The 23387-nt window shown below is 34.9% G+C and overlaps 2 protein-coding genes across 2 annotated transcripts in view; one reads left to right on the top strand and one right to left on the bottom strand.

Annotated features, from left to right (window-relative positions):
• Window positions 1–23387, bottom strand: part of LOC137390405 (uncharacterized) — a 400777-nt gene that overhangs the window by 29575 nt on the left and 347815 nt on the right. The gene's annotated exons all lie outside the window — the stretch shown is intronic.
• LOC137390407 (uncharacterized) lies at window positions 3614–4360 on the top strand. The gene has a single exon (XM_068076740.1). The coding sequence runs from the start codon at window positions 3614–3616 to the stop codon at window positions 4358–4360; it is 747 nt and encodes a 248-aa protein (XP_067932841.1).

Here is a 23387-nt window from a genome sequence, read left to right as displayed (position 1 = left end):
ACATTTTTGGCCAACCGGCAGAACTTTGACATAGTAAGCCACGAGGAGAGTTCTGATGATAACTTCCTTACCAGCCATGTAGTAGTGAGAGAATTGCCTTTAACATCTACCCAAGACAGTAACAGCGATATAGAGCTGCTATTACCAAAATAACTAGTCAGAGAGCACCATTACACGCTAGTATTCACTTATCAAGAGTACCAGTTTAATTTTATTCCTAGACAACCGCCATATGGACTAAACTGTTTATATTTACTCCATTCATCTTTTGTAAACTTTTATTTGTATTTGAAATATTTTATTTGTACACTCAAGTTTGTAATAAATTATAATATATCTATACATGAAATAAAATATATAATATAATCATGTTTGCTGCAGCGATATCAAGGAGTTGTTGTTGATGAAGGGGTCTAGGTTGACTGGTTGCTTCTCTGTCCATTTTTTACTGCCTTGATGAATATTACTATTTGTCTCTAGTTTTTGTAATTGGAATAGGTTATGTTTCATTCTCAATCTGCAGTAAACACAAACAAGAAAAAATATTAATAAGTGTTAAGGAAGTACAAAAACAATAGCTGAAGTATTTAATGAAGACGATCAGTTTTTAAACAAAAAAATTAACTAATGCAGTTAATTATGGAAAAACGTATCTGCACTGCAAATCAAATACATACCATTATGTCTAGATCAGAATAATTATCATCCTTAACTTCGATATTAGAGATTGATGGAGTTGATTTCAATGTAAAAAGACTGTAGGAGAGATTTTTGCGATGATGAAGCCATGCTGAAGAACTTGTGAAAAGCTTGAATAATTTTGTAAAGAAGTTTGATGCAATGGCAATAAAAATCGAAGCTCCGGCGATGAATTTAAAGAAATTTTGGAGCTCGGCTACGTTTAGTACATCTGCCTAGCGGCTATTTTTGCGATGACGTCATTCTGCACATCTTGTGACAACCTTGAATAATTTTGTAAAGAAATGTGATGCATTGGCAATGGGGTTAGCTCAAAGCTCTGGCAATGATTTTAAAAAGGTTTTGGAACTCAACTACGTGTAGTATTTATGCCTAGCGGCTAGTTTTTAATTTGTGGCAATAGTTATTCTCCCTTGTGATTAAAAATAGAACTAATTATTCACGGAATTTAATAATTCGCAGAATTGACTATTCGCGAAATCGCTAATTTTTATAACTAACGAATATTTTCATCCTGTAGGGTATACTTGACGCATTAAATAAAACCATGTCTATTGTTCTTACGCGTCTGTTTTATCGTCATTGGAATGCTGTCACTTTTAGCACTGATATATTATAACTTACCGTAAAAATTCTATTAATTATTTAACCTTAGCTCGAAGGAGTACATATCATTGTCTGATAATCATGACGAGCCTGTTGGTCACCCGTGATAATCGAAAAGTGCAGTAGAAATTATTTGCGAAGTATTGGGTCACATGATTAGATTACGACTTGACGATTATATCAAACCGAAACAAAACTATAAAGTAGCGAGAATCTATATTTTATACCGGTCTTCGGTAAAACCCGAAGTGGTTGTCATAAACTAGTGCTACGATAAATTTTATATTGGGCTTTTTATTGGCCTTTCAATTCACGTGAGAACTTCACATGACAAGACAATAACCAAACTGTAATGACAACGTCAGAGAAATAAAGAGATTCCAATCTACGGCGGCTTTTCATTTTTGAGCTTTTATAAGAGCTTGTAATCTTATTTCCACATGTTTTGCACCTACAACACAACAGAGTAAGACATGGTGAATCTTTTGATACCAAATAACTGTAATGCGAATTTTATTGCAAGTCAACATTTAATGTTCTAGTAGTGGAATAGGTGAATAGTCTTAAAAGTTGGCATGCGATGGTGATAATCCCAAAGGTGGTATTTGTAGATGTTGTAACTCTAGGAGTCTGTTATGTAAGCTGCATGGTAATGTAACTTGTTATTTTCTTTAGGTCTATCTGTACATGGCTGATCTCAGATATAACAGTGCAGCAGCCATTTTTTTTGAAAACAGTCATGTGGCACGATGTTATATGCTTGTTTATGGAAGAGCATGTTATACACAATTTTTTCACATCCACATATATACCAGGGTTGAATTTACTTTGTCATCTTATTCTGTTTATGACTATGTTTAGTTTGTGCACTTTCTCTAAGGTTACATGTTCTACTTTGAATACATGGTTCAGACACTAGTGAAGGGATTAAGCTTTAAGCAATACCAAAATTAACCAGTAATTAAGTACATATCTACCAAATATCTAATCAGTAATAATACTGGCAAAATACTAACAATAGCCAATGAAAATTACACCCTTACAGGAACAATTATCCGTGCTGTTTCGCTGTACGTCGACGGGTCTCTTACCGGTTAAAAAAAACGGGCACAGTCATTGGGGATTTTCTGATGCATAGATGTCTCTGTTAGCCTGTAAGAAAAGGTTAAGGTACTCAGGATTTGTTTTTTCGTGTTGTAGCGGGTCAGAATTTGAGTGAAATTGTCTTAACTACGCAGTAAAAATGTACATGCTAGAAATAATGGCAAACTTTTGTCATTTTTACCATGCTTGATAAATCGGCAGAGCTATGTGTGTGTGTGCGTGCGTGTGTTTGCTTTAAAAAGTTCTCACAGTCACGGCTAGTGGTTTCTGTTACTTTGGTTAATACATCTTTTTGATTGATTTTCGTGAACATCGTTTGGTGGATTGGATGTTTTGCTAACTGAACAAATTACCTAAAATGTTTATGGCTCAGGCTCCCCTCCCTTTTGGTATTTGGTTTCGCTGATATCTCCATGAAATGGCAAAAAAATACTTTAGGTAATATGTGTTACAAAAATGGGATGTAACTTTGTCAGTTTTGGTTAGCAGTCACATGCAGCCAGCCTACATATGTGGGTACTTTTTCAGCTGTTAACTAACACAAGTTTTCTAGAGTTTATTTGAAATAGATTTTTTTGCATTATTAAGTTTGGTTTCAGCTACAACATTCAAACCGGCTCCACATCATTTGCCTTCCCACAATGCCACCTGTTATACTAGTGATCCAGGAAATAATTACTATATCTGCAGAGAGCTGAGCATGTTGGTCTGGTGGCAGGAATAATTGTATTTTATTAAACTCAGAGCTTATACAGAAAATAAATATGCATATAAGGAAAAACTTAAGGTTGGGAAAGCTGAGTATCATATCATTGTATACCATTGTATCATTGTAGAAGTTGAGCATATCATTTTATATACTGGAGAACACATACACCAAGTCATATTTAATCAACTATTTCATCTAGCTATATGTTACTATATTATTTGACACTCCACGCTAAGTGCATTAGAAAAAGCTAAATGGTACATGATTCAGCAGTTGGCTTTCGTAGAGAGAGGTTGTGCTTTTTTCCACTCTCTCACAGCTTTATGTTAATAACTAAACTTTATCACAGCAACTACTTTACTTAGCATTCTGCTTCAATTGGATTGCTGATTATATTATTCTTGGATATTCTGTACTGCAAGTGGAGGAAGCGAGGGTGGTGATATCTCTATGAGCCACCCTCGAATCGGGTAAGTGCCTAGTACACTTTCCGATATGGGACCTAAAAAGGGAGCAGCTAAATCGACAGAGAATAGTGATCAGGAAGCCGGTCCAAAGCTTATCGACATTGACGAAAAATTAAACCTAATTCTTACTAAGATTGGTAATATCGAATTTCGTCTCAATTTAATTGAGAGCAAACAGTCCGATTTTGAAAAGTCTCTCAATCACGTTCATCAAGAAAATGAGGGCATTCAACTCAAGCAGAGAGATTTATCCAAATCCATAGTAGAAATAGAATCTAAAATCGGTAAACTGGAAGGCTTAGAGTCTCGAATTGAAGCAGCAGAGTATGCTGAAAGAGCAAAATGTGTCGAGTTAAATGGGATTCCATATGATAAATCGGAAAATCTGAACCTTGCTTATCAGAAATTGCTAAGTTCCTTAAAATCTGATAAATTACCTACCACCATCGACAAGATATACCGCATTAGACAAAGCAAGCGCATCATCATAAAGTTCACCCAAACCAATCAGCGCAATGAGTTCTTCCAGCAATATCGAAAAAACATTCAATCCCTCTCAGCACTTGGTTTCAAAGAAACAGGAAGGATCTATATCAATGAAGTATTGAGTCGTGCTCAAAGCACACTTTTCTGGAAAACCCGGCAATTTAAAGTGGAATACAACTATAAATATGTGTGGACATCTAATCAAAGAATATATCTGCGTAAAACTCCTGACTCGGATGCCATCCCTATAAACTCTGAAGACGATTTAGAAACGCTAAAACTTCTTTAAATACTCCAGTGAACTTTTACTACTGAGCTTCCTGGCAAAATGGCAGATTCTGAATTGGATTTAGATCTAGATTGTCATGGATACTGTATTAATGATTTTTTGTTCAGCCAGAGTTTCTTCGCTGACAAACTTTCAATACTTAACGTGAACTGCCAGAGCCTTAGAAATAAATTTTTTCTTTTTGAACAATTTCTGGCATGTTGTAATGTTCCTTTTGATGTTATTTGTGTAACAGAAACATGGTTGAATGATGACGAGACAAAATTTTTTGAAATTTCAAATTACACTTTTTCAGGTGCGCAACGTGCTACGCGCGGAGGTGGAGCTGGGATCTATGTGCGAGATGGCATTGGTGTGGAGGTGTTGCCGGCTGTGGACATTGCTGGGTCTGACACTCATTCTGTTGGACTGCATTTTGGTGTTTATGCTTTACCTATTATTCTAACTGTGATTTATCGGCAGCCCAGCGCAGGTGTTGCTGAATTTCTTGATGATCTTGAACGCCACATTTCTTCTTCTCACGCAAGTAATCACATCATTGCTGGTGATATCAACATTGATTATTTAGACAATTCAAGTGATGACTATGCCAACTTGTTAGCAACTTACTGTTTTTATAACACTATAACTATTGCAACCCACCATTTTAAGCCCTCAAACAAATGGACGTGCTTGGATCACATTTTGACAAACTTTGTTAGTCCGACAGTGACATCTGGAACTATAAGCGCAGACTTTAGTGACCACTTGCCCACATTTTCATTTTTTCACAAATTTAAAAATAATCAACCCATCTCCCGAAAAACTACTAATTCATATCCTGTAATTGATTATAAAAGTCTAAGAATCATGCTTGAAAACACTAATTGGGACAAAATCTTTTCAAATGATGTCGATTACTTCTATAACGCTTTTTTTGACAAATTATCTGATTGTTCCCAGAAATGTAAATACCAAAAATTAGTAAACACTAAATCTAATCAAACTTTCTTAAAGCCATGGATGACTGAAAACCTTTTGTTGAGCGTTAAAAAGAAATATCGTCTTCATAGAAAACTTCAATCTAACCCACTTAATTTAAAATTGAAGTGCCAATATAACAAACTTAGAAACGATGTTAGCAGGAATTTGAGGGACTCCAAATATAATTATTTTTCGCAAGCTTTCAATAGCTGCACCAGCTCAAAGCAGATTTGGCAGCTTGTAAACTATGAGCTTCTAGGAAAACAAAAGACAAATAGCCATAAACAGCCTTCTAAACTGATTTGTTATCTTAATCCTGATGAACTAGCCATAACGGATGTTGAAAAAGCTAATGAGCTCAATTCCTTTTTTAGTAATATTGGTAAAAGACTGGCCTTGAAATTTGTAAACTTAGTACCTCAACCCCCTATCCAAAATCAAGCATTGTGGCTTGAAAATAATGCTGGTGAAGCTTTTGAATTCCAATACATTGATATAACTGGTTTATTAAAAATTGTAGATACAATAAATTCAAACAAAGCCTCTGGCCTAGATCAAATTACTGCTAAATTTATGAAATCGGTTTCACAGAGTATTGCTTACCCTTTATGTAAGATTTTTAACAAATCACTAGAGACTGGGAAGGTACCTGATGCACTTAAAAAAGCTAAAATATTACCTTTGCACAAAGGGAGTTCTCTAAATGAATGCGGTAATTTTCGTCCAATTTCAATTCTACCAGTCTTTAGTAAAATATTGGAAAAACTTGTTAATCAACAAATTGTTGATTATTTAGAAAATAAATCACTTTTATATAAAAACCAATTTGGATTCAGAAGAGCTAGAGGCACATCTGATGCCATCTCAACTTTTACTAACCAAATTCTAGAATCGTTTGACCGAAGTGAATGTGTTATAGGAATTTTTATAGATTTCAGGAAGGCCTTTGATACGATCGATCACGCAATATTATTTAAAAAACTAGAGCAATTTAATTTTAGTGAGTTAACCATCAGATGGATACAAAGCTATTTAACCCGCCGAACCCAAACAACAAAAATTAATGATACTTTTTCTAACGCTGACAATTTGACTTGTGGCGTACCTCAGGGCTCGGTGCTAGGCCCGACTTTATTCTTAATTTACATAAATGATCTTTGTGATTGTTTAACTCATCTAACTCCTATATTGTATGCTGATGATACCAATTTGTTTATGAGTTCAAAGAACCTAAACGACGATTTACCTAAAGTCCAATCTGATCTTGAAAAACTAGCTGATTGGTGTCAAACGAACAAATTAACCATTAACTTTGACAAAACCTGTTTTACTGTTTTTAAAAATTACCAGAGCAAAATTAAATTTGATCAGCCTATTCTTTTTAATAACACTTTTATTAAAGCAATTGATGAAGTCAAATTTCTTGGAGTGTCAATTGATAAAAATTTGAACTGGTCTTCCCACGCTCGTAAGCTTTTATTAGATTTACGGCCTATATCAGGCATCTTTTACCGCATAAGTGCTTTCATTCCAAAAAAATTGCTGATTATGCTTTATTACACACTTATTCACTCCAAATTATGCTATTCAATAGAAACTTATGGCAATGCATCCAAAATTCATCTTAGCAAAATAATACAGTTTCAAAAGAAAATTGTCAGAATCATTAACCGTAAGCCATTTGGATTTCCAACAAACGATTTATTTAAAACCTCTGATATTTTAACTATTGATAAATTGCATAAATATAAGTTGCTTATTCAAGCCCATAAATTATTTTACTCAAATTGTGATCCAGCACTACCATTTTATAATACTCGTCATCAATTACTTTCTCTTCCCGTACCTAATCATCTAACTTTAGCCGGTCAACGATCCTCAAACTTTGCAACACCTGCGCTGTGGAATCGACTACCTAATTCAATAAGATCAATAAAATGTCTCGGTAAATATAAGGTGGAATTGAGGCACCATCTCCAGTCTGGAGAGTGAGTGTTACGGTCTGGTTTTTGTGCTGCTGACTCGGGCTCGCGTACCACTGGCTTTGCCATTTCGCAATGGGCCCCATCATCATTTCTTACTTATTGTTATTTTTTCACGCATTGGTTAATTATATTTTGTCTCGAGTATTAATTCAATTGTGTAATCTTTAAAGGTGAAATAAAACACACACACACACACACACACACACACACACACACACACACACACACACACACACACACACACACACACACACACACACACACACACACACACACACACACACACACACACACACACACACACACACACACACACACACACACACACACACACACACACACACACACACACACACACACACACACACACACACACACACACACACACACACACACACACACACACACACACACACACACACACACACACACACACACACACACACACACACACACACACACACACACACACACACACACACACACACACACACACACACACACATGCGCATTGTTGATTAGCGTATGCAAAATAATACAGCTTGTATGAGTTGTTGTCTCTTGTGTAGCTGAACATAGTCTAACAATTTTACATTTGCGTAAGTCTGAGTCAACTTTCCCTGGTTTTGACAGGAAGAGGCAATTGATAATTCTCATTCATTTGATGTATTACTTTTAATCAATGAATCTGTTGTATAATCAGGACAAAGGGCTCAAGCCACTTTGATGTCTTAAACAATGATGGTTGTGCAAAGTTAATGATATCATGGGAATATTAGTAGATGGGTAGTACATGGGAGAGTGGAGAAGGGTTGGCCTTCTACAGGCAAATTTACAAACAAATATATAGCTTGTGTAATAAATTCTGTTTGGGGCACACATTTTATATTTTATCAAAGGAAGAGTTGACTTAACTAACACAATTAATTTCACGCTATGGAACTACATCTTGTCTAAAAGGTTCTAACCTGAGGTTTCAGTGTAAAATTAAATTATCAATATTTTACTGTTACTGTACTTTCTGCCTGCAGCCTGTTGCCTCATAATATAGTTATATCTAAAAAAACTAATAATTGTGCTACAATATTTTATCCAGCAATAAATGTCGATTATAGACAGACAGTATAATAGACAGAATGTGTAAAATCTCTTTATTGAACAATTGTTTGGTCAGTACTACCTTTTGTTTTTAATTTATAGAAACTAGCGGTAAGGGCTAAGTGTAATTGTCAAGTGCTAAGAAATGTCTCCCACGCTAATACATAAGTTTCAAATGCCCATGGGTGAGCCTTCATCACACATTTTAGAAGCTGAACTCATGATATATGCACTCAGTAGAAATGGTCTACCTAACAGATTCGTAAAAGTAGTTTTTGCATAATTGCTACCTTCGATGACCTTTGCCTTGCATAGTATTTCTGTACTAGTTTATGCTGCCTTGGAAATGAACGGCTATTACATGTTGTATTTTAAATCCCACCTCACAAACAGCTGAGCACTGATATTGGACAACCCTGTTATTAGACATCTCAGTGCTGTTACACCTGGTAAGCCTAATATAACTGCGTGCATGTGTCTATATTCAAAATGTAGATGAGGCTGACCAAACTTTAGAGTCTCTGAGGGTTTCTCTGAGGGTTTCTCCGGTCACCAGGTGAATTTTGGTATAGTAAATGCTCCCATAATGAAAATTCTACTTATAGTAAAAACTGACGTAATGTTTTTACTTTATATTACATGGGAAATTCCGCATTACGTAAAGTGTCAAGCCGGTACAAGTTCTCAAATTCAATTTAAATAATGAAAGTCCCATAGTCGGTCTTATAAAAATAGTTTCCTCTTTTTTAGCAACTGAAAGAGAAAATGTGGTATCGATTTTGCAGAAATATCTGCATCTTGATTATATATACCAGTACCCTTATAGTTTAGCGTGAAGTAAGAGATTGACAGGTGTGTAGATAAAACAGGGAGAATAATTAGCTGCACATTTATTCATTAATATTAAAAGGCGGTTGACATTTGTAGATGTTAGAGTGTCGGTTTACCAATATTAATCTAACAAATTGAACTGTTGTTGAAGTCACAAATCTTACCCTCTAACCATGGCTTGCAAAAAATGGATGAACCAACAAGCATCACTTTGGAAATAGTAAAATAATTATAAATATATTTATATATCTACTGTATATCTAAAATACTAAATTGTAATAAAAATGATATATTCTTTGAAATTAATAAAATAACCATGTATAAGGAGATATTACACATTCAAGCTGGCCATAACATCGTTTTTAGGCACAGACAAGGTGTTTGGATAATATCTGCGGTTGTTGATGCTTTGGAAAAAGAGAATTGGTACTTACAAATACTAAAGGAAAAAACGAAATGCCAAGAACGTGAACATAAATAATATGTAGAAACCTGTAAACACACTGTGTAGTGCAAACACCTCAAGTAAAAATATATCACACTGCATTCTTTTGTAGCCTAACATTAATTTACATGCTGCTCATGCACAATCAAAAGTTAGAAAAACAAAGAAAAAATTAAAATCTAATTTGTCCACTAAAAGTTTGGACCTGATGTTAAAAACCAATAAAAAGTAGAGAAATAAAAAGTGAGGAAAAGTGCAGGGTAAATAGTCTATACCTGTGCAATACAGGCTTAATGTAGAACAACCTGGGTTCGTATAATGAAGAAATTGAATCATGTAATGTCAGGATTTTCAGAATGTAATCCCATCAATGTGGAAGAACAACTTGTACATTTACTTTAAAAATTACATTTAAAAATAGCTTTAAATAAGTTTGAAATCACAGCATAAATATTATGAGTCAACAAAGTGAACCCTGGGTTAAAGATTTAGTTTTGTATAAGTTTATATACTGGAGAACGCATACATCGAGTCATATTAACCAACTATATCATTAAGCTCATCATCTGATTCGTCAGTAGTAGCGACATTACTTTCTGCTGCAGGAATTGTATAGAGAGCCAATTCTCTAAGGTTGTAACGTGTCTGAAAATACTGAAGAGCCTGGCTTAGGATGACAGCTTTGTAGAACGTGTTAGGAAATACACCATCAACAAATTTCCCTATGAGCATGCCCAGTGGGCAGAGAACTCTATTACGCCTCACTTTGTAGACAATGCTGCCTGAGTCACCACTGTTCAGCTCTCTGTCAACAAAAAACGGCCATTTGAGGAAATAAGTTGAAGTCAGTTGACAAGCAAAAGTAAGAACATAGTGCGTATACATGATTTTCAGCAAATTATTAAATAACTTGATGTTAAAAGCTTACAAAGGGTTTAAATGTTGATGTTTATATAATCAACAGCTTCTAATATTAAGCTTCTAATAAGCTTGTAGCTTCTAATATTTTTGCAAAAATATTTTTTGCAGTTTTAAACAAGCTTCCTTTCAAAAATGCAAAATAAATAAATTAAACAACGAACAAATGAGATTCCACAAATGCAATATTTTATAGGCTATCTCTGTCAAATAAGATCATGTCTTACCCTTCATTTAATGTGAACAGCAGGTGGTGAGCTATGCCTTCATTCTTTTGATATCGAACTGTGTGAAAGTTGTCGCAGATTTGCCCAGAGAAGTTCTTTACAACTATGTTAATCATTCGTCGTTTAGGCTGATTGTATTTTATCAGCTTGTTCCAAGTTGTTATCTTCACAAGTCGCGCTGGTGGAGTCTCGCAATATGTTTGTAACTGCTGTCGGACCTCTTCTGGATTTGAACTCATGAATCGAAGCAGGGCCACATCCATTAGGCAGAATCTTTCTTCCAATGGTAAAGCTTGCTCTTGTGGCTCCATCACGTCAGCTTCATCTTCTTCAACTTCTTCATTCCTTTCACCTTCGTAGCGGTACCTGTAGCCTATCAGATGAGGATGAACATTTAAGATCATCAGGGTTTCTCTTTCCAACAGTCTTGCGCGTTGTCTTTCTTCTTGGAATGGCTCTAAGCAAATCTGGTAGACTTTTCTGAGAGGTACTTGCTCTGATACCCTCATCACAGCGGCCATGCTATTTGCTGCCATTAGCCTTCGGTTCCTTTTTTTGGTAAACATCATGTGAGCTGGTACTACCGCAAAGAACGCCTACAAACAAGCCCACATAAATAAATTATCAATAAAATGTTTCACAAAACTTGAGTATGAAACTGATTACGATATTTTTCGGACTATGAGTCTCACTGGAATATAAGTTGCACCTGTCATACAATACATCATAATAAATAAAAAATAAATAGACCTATAAGTCACACTGGAGTACCTAAATAACAGCATTTTCAAGCCCTGGAGGTTCAATTATTTGGGAAGGGTATTTGATAAAATCTAACAAGAAGAACAGACATGCCATTTAAACTTCAAATGTTGACCAATTCAGGAATATAATAGAGGAAACAACAAGCTTGACAGTATACTTACATTACATGACACATCTGAGAAAATGACTGGTATGTTAACATGACACGCTAAGAGTTATTCTAATAACTATAGCGTAAATAAATTGCTCAAAATTGCCAAAGCTTTCGGTGTCACTCCAAATAAAGGGCTAGGAGAATTTAGTGAACTCGTCATTTATTGCATTAATTTTCAACCACGCTAAAATTAGAGGTCAATGAACCATCTGCTTAGCTTTGATTCGTTTGAGTAACTTTCACTCTTCGGTATATTTTTATAGGTTTCTCACCAACTGTAACTCTTCTTTTCCATGCTCTATTATTTGTTTGTCAGCATAATTCTCTACTTTCGCGGCTTGTAATCTGCAAATTGTGATTTTTTTTCAAACTTGTTAAGCCCTCCTCAGTTTGTATAAAAGGTACCACTAATGTTGAAGTTATCAACATAGTTCTACACCAGTTTGCTGCCAAAACATACATAACTTCATAAATAATTGCTTCAGAGTATAAGGCACACTCACGGCTAAACTATGAAAAAACCGCGATTAATTGTCCAGAAATTATGGTGGTTGTAAATACACTTCTCTATGCATCCATAGATTAAAAGAAAAGCTCAAGCTAACCCAGAGAAAGTTTTTTTACCTGTATCAAACAAGTATTATAAACGGTGACTAATGAACAAGAAGTCTATTGTTGATCCGAAAAATTTTTGATGATTTTCATCAAATTTCTGGTATGAGAATGTATGATATGTGAAAGGTAGGTATTGAAATTGTCTGCAACTGTCCTTTTCTACAGATTTTAGTTTTTTCATTGAATAAAATACTGCTGCAAAATTTGTATTCTAAAATAAACAGCATAACAGTTTTTAACAAGCAATTTAAATTGTAAACTTTATGTCTAGACAGAACTTCAATTTAACAAACTCTTTTTTTATAAAAAAAATAAGACATTACAACTAAAATATTCTAATACAAATTGATGATACAACCAGTTTTTCAGTGTAACTTTTGTAATGATAAAGCAATATTCAGTATTAACCTTGAACAAATAAATTTCTTTCACATTTATAAATGAGAGCCATTACCTCAGTATTACTTCCTGGTAGCAAAGCTCGAAGAATGAGCTCACAAGTTGCATCTCGCTCGACACCGAATCTCTCCACTTTCAAAAACTGTTTGGTAAGGATACGACTGTCTCTTTTCACAACAAACAGAGAGTAGCCATGAGACTCCTCCACCTTTTCTATGTCCTTTTCAAGCTCTTTCACCATGTTTCCGACAATAGCAATATTCTTCTTGTTTTTTGGGTTTTGAAGAAGAGTATATTTAGCAACACCTTTGCTTTTACACAGTCTGCAAGCGATAACCGCAAAACAAGTTTACAAGAAGTGGGAGCTGGCCAATTTCTGAAAGACTTTTAAAAATTATTGGGCGAAGTCCTGAGCTTTGTAAGCAACTGATTTGATAAAAAAAATGTGCCTATAAAGTAAAACGTAACCTTAAGACTTTTACAGCTAGAATTATCTATCTGCACTGGATTAAGTTAGGAATTTATTGCTGTTGATAGCCGATGACTTCAAAGAATGATGAACACTACTAGCTCACACCTCGGTTTTATTTAATTATTCACAGGCTTTTGTTAGAATTTTTGAATGCAGACTTTTATGTCAAATTAAAAACAGGCAACTTTTTAGCAGCTTCATTCCTAAACAGGCTAGTTGTACCTTCTGTTAAACATTGAATCAAGCAAGTTCTACATCAGCCGTGACTACCCAACTTCTGTTAAGGAAAGGGCAACTCCAAATCACAGGCTCTAGCAAACGATGCTATTGTAGCTACCGCGTATTGCAGTGTTCTGCTGATTTGTGTACTCATGTAATTTTTCTACTATCCATCGAGGGGCAACTATTATTAATCCTTTCACTGCCATCCATATACAAATTTAGCTATCGGCCTACTGCTAGCCATTTTATCGACAATTGCCGATTTTTCTTCATAGTATGTATGTATGTATGCAGTCGACCAAAGATTTTGCATAAATGCACATACGGCAGTGAAAGATTTAAAACGGTTTTGCACTATTTGTTATAGCCATCTCTGTTGTATGTCTTTACACATGTTTGAGAAACAAAAAAATTTTGAACACTGAAATTGATTTTGCAATGGTTTTCATTACAAGACAATACAAATGTTTTAAGTATATCCTTTAAACATATTTTCATGTGACATAACTAGAAGTTATAATGACATTATAATGAGTCCTGTATTATAGAGGAGTAAAAACACAGTCTAAAGAAAATGACGAGATATACAAAATCAGTATTTCAGATGTTGTGTAGAATGCAAGCAATACTAAAACTATGAAAGACTATAGATGACCATGTGTAGACATGAATTAAGAGGTAATTAACTTCAACTTACTCCCTAATAGCTAATTCCAGCCTTTGGGGAATTGCCTCCTCTTCTTCATCTACACTCTCTTCACTTGTACTACTGACTTCTTCATGTTCTGCACTCATTGTGAGAGATTTGGCCTTCATCTGATCAACTGGTTCCACTACACTGGTTCCAGATGGCTCTTCAAAAAGAACAAATAGAACGGCAGAAGGCACAGATGGAACACCAGAGACAGCAGCAGGAAGAGCAGCTGGAGCAGCAAAAAGAAGAAAATAGACGGCTGATTAAACTTTTAACGCAGAAGATCGAAATAAAAGCAAGAGGAACTACTCCTAATTTTACTGCTTCTGACCCAAATACAGAACTGTGAACAGATTATTTACTGCGCTTCAGGACATTCATAGGAGCCAATTCTATTACTGAAGACAGAGTTCTACAGATATTTCTAACCAATCAATCAAAAGTTATTTACAAACAATTAACTGATTGGTCAGATCAACAAACTCCCAAGAAAGAAGTCAACAAACTGACAATGGAAGATATTGAGGACTACATGATGGCTCAATATAACCCTAGAACTTTCATCGTTAAAGAAAGGTATCGTTACTGGAGCAATATGAAAAGAAATCCAGTAGAGACAATTCAAGATTAGCAGCAAGAATAAGACCTGACGCTACAACTTGTGACTTTGCAAGTATTACCAATGCACAAAATGAAGTTTTACGTACAAGATTCATCTACTTAGTCCGAAATAAAGCAATACTTAAAGCACTATTTAAATTGAAAGATGAAAACCTTACTTTTGCCAGAGCTATCGAAATTGCTATGGAAATGGAGGAAGCAGCAAAAGTGGCAAAGGAAACAGTATATGGTGCAGCAAATCCGGTCAAGATGGTAAGCAAGAAGATGAAAACCCCAAAACTGTCAACATCTGCAGATCTGCTGAGTTTCCTGATCTTTAAAAAAAATTGGGATGCCTGAAGGATTTTGAATTGGATACACGCTTCAAAGAAGATGCACAACCCATATCCTGCAAAGCCAGACCAGTACCTTTTGCTATTCAAGAGGATCTAGCTTAAGCCTATGATGCCAGAATTGCAAAAGAAATATGGGAACCAGTTCAATTAAACTCTTATGGGCCACCAGTGGGACCAATTAGAAAAGCACTGCTGCCTGGACAAACCAACAAAAAACTTTGAGTATGTGGACACTACTCTGTAACAGTGAATTGTCAATTGGAGACACACAGACGACCTATTCCACTACCAGAAGATCTGATGAGAAAACTGGGAGGACATGGTTTTACTAAACTTGACTTGGCTGATGCGTATAATCAAATTACTCTGACACCTGAAAGTCAAAGAAGATTAGCTTTCAGCACGCACAGAGGAGTTCTCTTACAGAAGAGATTACCATTTAGGATTACCTCTGCCCAGGATACTTTCAACAAATCATGAAACAACTAACTCAGGATTTTCCAGGAGTTGCTGTTTATCTTGATGACATTCTAGTAAGCGGAGAAACAGCTGAAGATCACCTGAGGAACCTTCCTAGAACTCTACAAAAACTTCAAGACAGAGGACTACGATGTGGACTAGAGAATTGCACATTTGCACAAGAAACTGTGGAATACCTCAGACATCAACCTTTTAACCAGGGAATAGCCAAGGGGGCTGAAATAAAGGCTTTAAAGGTTGACTTGCAACAAAATTCACATTACAGTTATTGGTATCAAAAGATTCACCATGTCTTACTCTGTTGTGTTGTAGGTGTAAAATATGTGGGAATGTGATTACAAGCTCTTAAAAGCTTAAAAACGAACAGTTAATCGCAGCCACGCGAGACCGCCATAGTTTGGATTCTCTTTCCAAAACGGCTCAATTGGGACGTAGTTGTTACAAGATGGTTTCTGTTTACACTTTCATTCACCCTCATTCGTTGAAATATTTTTACAAATATACTTCACGCATTCAATAAAACCATGTCGATTGTTCTTAGGCGACTATTTTATCGTCATTGTAATCCTGTCAATTTTAGCACTGATATCATATAACTTATCGTAAAGATATGTTTAAATTTTTAACCTTAGCCCGAAGGAGTGCATACCATTGTCTGATAATCATGACGAGCCTGTTGGTCACCTGTGATAATCAAAAAAATCTGCAGAAATTATTTGCGAAGTATTGGGTCACATGATCAGATTACGATTTGACGATTAGATCAAGCCAAAATAAAACTGTAAAGTAGCGAGCATCTATATTTGATACGGGGTCTTTGGTAAAACCCGAAGTGTTTGTCACGAACTAGTGCTACGATAAGTTTTATATTGAGCTTTTTATTGTCCTTTCAATTCACGTGAGAACATCACATGACAAGACAATAACCAACTGTAATGATTACGTCAGAGAAATAAACTGATTCCAATCTATGGCGGCTTTTCGTTTTTTAGCTTTTAAGGGTTTGTAATCAGATTTCAAAATATTTGGCACCTGCAACACAACAGATTAAGACATGGTGAATCTTTTGATACCAAATAACTGTAATGTGAATTTTGTTGCAAGTCATCCTTTAAATAAGATGTCAGCACCTACCGATGTGGCTACTCTCAAATCTTTCCTGGGATCGATTCAGTTTTACCACAAATTTCTACCAGATCTATCTACAATTACAGTACCTCTCCAGAAGATACTCAAGAAAAGAGAAACATGGCACTGGAATACGGAACAGCAGACTGCATATTTGAAGCTGAAGGAGCTGCTATGCAACAACACGGTGTTGGCACAAATTGACCCTTCTCTGGATCTCGGGATTTCTTGTGATGCATCAGACGTTGGGCTAGGAGGGTACTCTTTCACCAATACAAAGATGGCAGTGAAAGACCAATTTTTCATGCTAGCAAGGCACTGACCGGTACTCAGAAAAGATACAGTTAAATTCAAAAGGAAGCTCTATCTATCATCTATGCACTAAACAAGTTTCACCAGTTTATCTATAGGAGGGAGTTCTTCTTGGTGACAGATCACAAACCTCTACTAGCGCTGTTTGGACCAACTAAAGCAACATCCGCTATGGCAGCAAACAGACTAGCAATATGGGCTCTTACTCTCAACCAATATGATTATACCATTGAATATAGGAAAACCTCTGAACATGGAATTGCGGATGCACTCAGTCGCTTACCCATTGGACATGATGACAAGTTTGATGGGGAGGAAGAAGGCGAAAATATTGACACAGTCTGCACAATCAAACACATTGGAAATTAGCTGAATCTATGAGATCCTAGTGTTCTGAAGAAAGAAACTGCTAAGGATTCGTTACTCAGCACAGTGATGAGATATCTGAAGAATGGATGGTCTAAAGAGCATTACAGCAATCAAGCTGGAACCATGACTGAAGGCTATTCTGTGAAAGACTTCGAAAAACCTGAGATGTCATTGTCAGCTGATAGAGGATGCTTGATGTATGGAACAAGAGTTGTCATGCCACTATCTCTACAAAGACAAGTTCTTCAACCTTTAAATTTTGGACCCTTTGGCATGCAGAGAATAAAGCAACTTGCTATAACTGCTGTTTACTGGCCCAGGATAAATCAAGACATCACTGGTGCTGCACACCAATGTACTTCATGCAATGAGCATCAAAACAAGCCGGATCGTCTACCAAATCACCTTTGGATGATGCCAGAAAAAACCATGGAGCAGAGTACACATTGCCCATGCAATTAGCTTCATGAGAACCAACTGGTTGGTGTTAGGGACGCCTACACAAAGTATCCATGTATACATGCTACCACTTCAGTATCAACCAAAGCTACTACAGATGTACTCAAGAAGGACTTTGCTCACTTTGGATATCCACATACCATAGTGTCTGATCATGGAACTACATTTACTTCCGAGGATTTCAAGAATGGTGCAGAAATTGGGGAATCATTCACCAGACAGGAGCACCATATCATCCAGCCACCAATGGAGCTGCAGAAAGGCTAGTTCAATCCTTCAAACAAGCACTCAAGAAGTTGGATCTCTCAGCTAAGTCTGCTTTGCAAGAATTCTTGATGATGTATAGGAGAACGCCACTGTCTTACGCTTACTCACCCAGTGAACTGCTGAATAAGAGACAAATCAGAACAAAGATCGATAAATTACTGCCATCACCAGCTCACTTAGCTCAAAGCAAACAGATGCAGGATAATTAATCAACTAAAACAGTTCATCATTACACAGTTAGAACACCATGTTATGGTTTATACGGTAGACCCAAAAGATAAACAGCCAAAATGGGCGGAAGCTGTTGTTATCAAAATATTTGGCAGCAGAACAGTCAATGTTAGAGTACTACTCAGAGGACCAACCTAGAAGAGACATCTGGAACAGCTTTGTCCTAGACATGCTTAACCAGAAGATGCCGAACCACCTGCCGAAATACCAACCACTCCAAGCAGTCTTCCAAAATCACAACCATTACCTGCAGCTACAGTACCAAAACTAAAGACAAAATCCAAGATTACCATGATGGCATTGAATACAACAGGAACAATCTCAGGCTCTCAAAGAGACAATCTAATCGCTGAAGTCACCCATAAAACTTTAAGCTAGCAGAGAGGTGTTAGGACATTACAATTGACAATCAATGCATTACATTGTGAGTGAAATTTACAGTCATAATAGTATTATACATAGCTGGTTATTTATAGAACAATTACATATTAAATTTACTTGCTAAATGTATAATACTAGGATAATACTTTTGCTATAACAGCTCTCTATCCATATACACTTGGGATTATTTTTACCAATTCATTGTAAACTTAGTAATGGAATAAAAAACATCACAGTGAAAACACAACAGAAACAAAAACTGTATTTTTAATTGTGAGCCATAAGCCTAACATTTCAACATACTAAAACTTTTTTAAACATTTGCAATTGCTATAAGTGTAAGTACACATCCTTGTACATATTTATTCTTGTTCATTGTACAGTAGATTGTACATGCATTACATAAACCAGTAAGAAATTAATAAGAACTGAACAGTGAAGTGCGACTGACGTCAGAATCAGTGGCAAAGTCAGTGCTAAATATTTACGAGCCAATTAGTGTCAGAATAGCAAAATAAATAGTTTTTTTATTAGGAGCAAAACACTTTAAAAGCCAAGGATAGCAAAATGGTGAACAAACTAAATAGATTTAGCTAATGTAGTGCTATTAATTGCTCTAAAAAGTTTAGAACCTTTCTCTATGTCGTACAGCACCCATTTTGCATAAAATAAACTTTTAATAATAGATAATACTAGATAATAGCTATGAAACTCAGTGTTGTGTTTTCTTCATTTTAACAGCCTGCATATACTTGGCAATACACAATATTTTAGAAGTGGGTGGAAAATAAAAGTACAATCCAATGATGTACATACTGGGATGAAAATGTCAAAAACATCAAAAATATTATGTTACAATTAATTTGTTAATATTTTGGTATGTAAAATTGCTAGATTATTAAATTACAGCTCTGAAACTTAGTGTTGTCCTCTCTTCATTCCACCAGCATTCAATTGGCAATGCACAATCTCTTTGAAGTTTGTAAAAGATCAGAGTACGATTAAATAATGCGAATACTGTGATGAAAATATTAAATAGCGACTATAAAATTTTACCTTCATTCGAATCTCGCAAACATGGTGGTATTATTTTAGCTCCTCGTGATCTTTCACATGGCTCTTCAGCTGTACTGCTGGTGTCTTCATGTTCTTCACTTTTTGTGAGATATTCGAACCCGAATCTAATTGTTTCTAGCGCAAAACTGCTAATGTAACTTAAGCCTCTTATGAGCCTTGAGCCAAAACCTACAAACATCGTTGATTTTGAGTCACTTCCTTAATATTACTTAGATCTTTATCAATAAGAAGCTGATAACTGTACTAGAGTTTGAGTATTTCATCAGCCAGCATACAATATGATAGACTAGTAAAGATATTTTTCTTTTGTCACTTTTGGCTTTGAGTTATGAATCAACTAGCTGATTTGTTAGGGAAGCTTCCTAAAGACAAATCAATACAGTGCATTTTCAGGATACGATTACCCTGTTAAACGTTTTTTTGCCTTACGAAGTGGAACATGATGATTTTTTCATCTCACTATAATACAAGTCTTATTTCACCATACAAACTCAAAAAAAATTTTGGCTCAAGTTCAAATTTGGCAGTCAGTATGCGTATTACGTTCGTCAAAATAACAAAAATGTCAAAATCCTGTTCGCTGAAAACATTTTTGCACCACGCGAAAGGGACACAATGACTGATTTTTCATAGTTCAGCATTTCTCGTGTGGAAAACAGTAGCATTTTCCCTTTAAAACTAGTAGCAAAGTGGGAGTTGCGATCTCTTTAACAGGAGGCTAGTGGTCAGACAGCTTCTCTCAACCTGCTAACAAAAATCTGTTTCATTATTTTAATGAACAGAACATATTCGAGAACAGCATCATTTGAGCTTTTTTGCTAAAAGATAGAACAAGGTTTTAATGAGGTTTCACTAAAGGTTTTAGTGAAAAAAAAGCTGGAAACTGGTAGGTGATAAAATTTTAGTGATGTAAAGTTGAAAGTCAGTAAATTGATTAAAAAAATACTAAAACTTCGCTTACTGTGTTAGTTAGCTAAATTTATTCAAAGTGAATTCAAAGTTTATGTATATACGTACATCTGTTTTGAAGGTAAGTATTTTCTACAGCACGTACTACACATAACGCATTATAACATTACATTTTAATACAGATCATAATCAATAAATTCACTAAATATACTAAAGTTACTGTAGGTAACTATAGTTACAACGATTAACATACTATTTTGTTACTAATTATAATATGCACAGTACTTACATAAAACTTTAATGATTTTTACTAGGGTATGTTCACATTATATAATTACTATGGTTTCTTCTTATTTTACATTTCATATCTTACATTATATAATTACTATGGTTACTATGGTTTCTTCTATACTCCTTCATACAATTTTTTTACCATTTGATGCCAACCAACTGATTAAAAATCGTATCCTGAAGGCGCACTGTATTAAATCCGTTAGCTCTATACCTACAATCTTTAGTTGTTACCAACATTTTTGTTTAAAATTGAAATGATTATTTTTGCAGTATCCCCACATGGGTATGCAACTGTTTCAGCTAACAAAACTTTTCTATCTCTCAGTAGAAAAGGTGATCTTAACTTGAAAGTCTAGCTGAATTATTTTTTGTGGAAGTTATATTCCAAACTTATCCGCAAAATAAGAATTTTGTAAAAATCGAAACTGTATTTGTTAAGTGTGAGCCATAAACTTAGCACTTCAACATGTCTAAACTGTTTTTTCAACACTTGTAATTGCTATAAGTGCAAGTACATATGGTTATAAATATTTATATTTTTACAGTATGTTGTACATGCAACACTTACATTCATGAGAAATTATTAAAAACTTAACGGTGAATCGAGACTGACAACAAAATTAAAAAGGCAAAGCCAGCGCTGAGTACTTTTGAGTCATATGAATAAAATAAAGTAAGTTAGTTTTATGTTAAGAGCAAGAAAATATAATATATAAATTATACGACTTTTTTTACTGAATACGCTATTAATTGCTCTAAAATTTGTCAAACCACTTTCCAAATTGTACATGTGTGAGATGCATTATTTACATATATTAAAATTTAGCAAACTATAAATGAGCTGAAAACTTCAACTAACAACAAGATGCTGACGTGCGTAAAAGGTATTTTTAAGTGGTCTATCAAGTTTTTCTATTCCGGTAAACGGTGTTCATAAAGAAATAACTAAACTAAAATGTTAATGCATTTCTACCTCAAAAATCTTTTAATAGATGCAGAAAATCATTGGGCAGACATAATGCGTGTTAAAAGTTAATAGTACATTGTTAATACAAGTCTAGCCCTCACCTACAATTCTCTCTATATATTAAACATAACAGCTGAAACATCCTTTTCATGACTAATATTTTGGTATATAAAAATGCCAGTTTGCAAGACTATAGCTATAAAACTCAGTGTTGTCTTTCCTTCATTTCAACAACCTGCATATAACTGGAAATTTATCTAATGTTAGTGCCATAATTGCTCTAAAAGGTTTCAAACCTTTTTCTTTCTCATATAAGTCACATTTTACATAAAATAAATTTTAGAAAATTATGCTCATGAATGATTTAAATTTTTTCATTCTATATTCGACAAATTTTTTGCATAATAATGTAATTAAGTAACTTGTAGAAAAACTGTATACTTTGGCTAATGACATGATGCCAAAGCGAGTGAGTATAAAGATTTTTACATATGTTGTTCCAATCAGTTAAATGGTGCTCATAAGCATCATTCCAATCAGTTAAATGGTGCTCATAAGCATCATTCCAATCAGTTAAATGGTGCTCATAAGCAAATAGCTAGTGTGTTAAACATTTCATTTCAACAACCTGCATATAATTGGCAATGCACAATAATTTTGAAGTTTGTAGATCAAAGAGCAGTTAAATAAAGTGCATACTATAATGTGAATACTATCAACTGTGATGAAAATATCAAAGAATAACTATAAAATTTTACCTTCATCCGTATCTATTAAGTGTGGAGGTATTATTTCAGTTCCTCGTGATCCTTCATGTGACTCTTTAGCTGTACTGCTGATGTCTTCATGATGTTGTTCACTCATTGCTAGAGGTTTGCTATCATGTTTAGTAGTTTCTATTTCAAAGCTGATAGTGTCACTTGCGAAACTTTGAGGTCTTGACCCAAAACCTACAAGCGCAGTTGATCTGAGACAGTTAACTCATATCACTTATGCTTTTATCAATAATTAGCTAATAACTGTCTTTGAGTTCAAGTCTATTTTCTGTTGTATTTAAACAGCTAGACTTGTAAATATACTTTTGTTGTCTTTTTCAAATCGAAGTTATGAATAAACTAGTCGGTAAGCTAGGTAATCTTTTCAAAAGACAAGTGAATATTTAAACTGTTAGCTCTAATCCTATGAACATTCGTTGTTATCTAAACTTTTTCATAAAAGTAAAATTAATATTTTTACATTATTTAAATTTTATATTTAAAATGCTATTGTTCTACAATTTTTAGACTTCATCATCATTTTTTAGATGAAAATTTAATAAATATTTTGCAGTCTTTTACAACTGTGTATGTCACAACTCACTTTACTTTTCTGTTACAGCAAAAGAGTAGTCACTCCACTGAAAGTTTAGA

The sequence above is a fragment of the Watersipora subatra genome, chromosome 3 (genome assembly GCF_963576615.1).
Source record: "Watersipora subatra chromosome 3, tzWatSuba1.1, whole genome shotgun sequence".
Classification (NCBI taxonomy): domain Eukaryota; kingdom Metazoa; phylum Bryozoa; class Gymnolaemata; order Cheilostomatida; family Watersiporidae; genus Watersipora; species Watersipora subatra.
The sequence above is the reverse complement of the archived record's forward strand: the minus strand, read 5'-3'. Positions and strand labels throughout refer to the sequence as shown.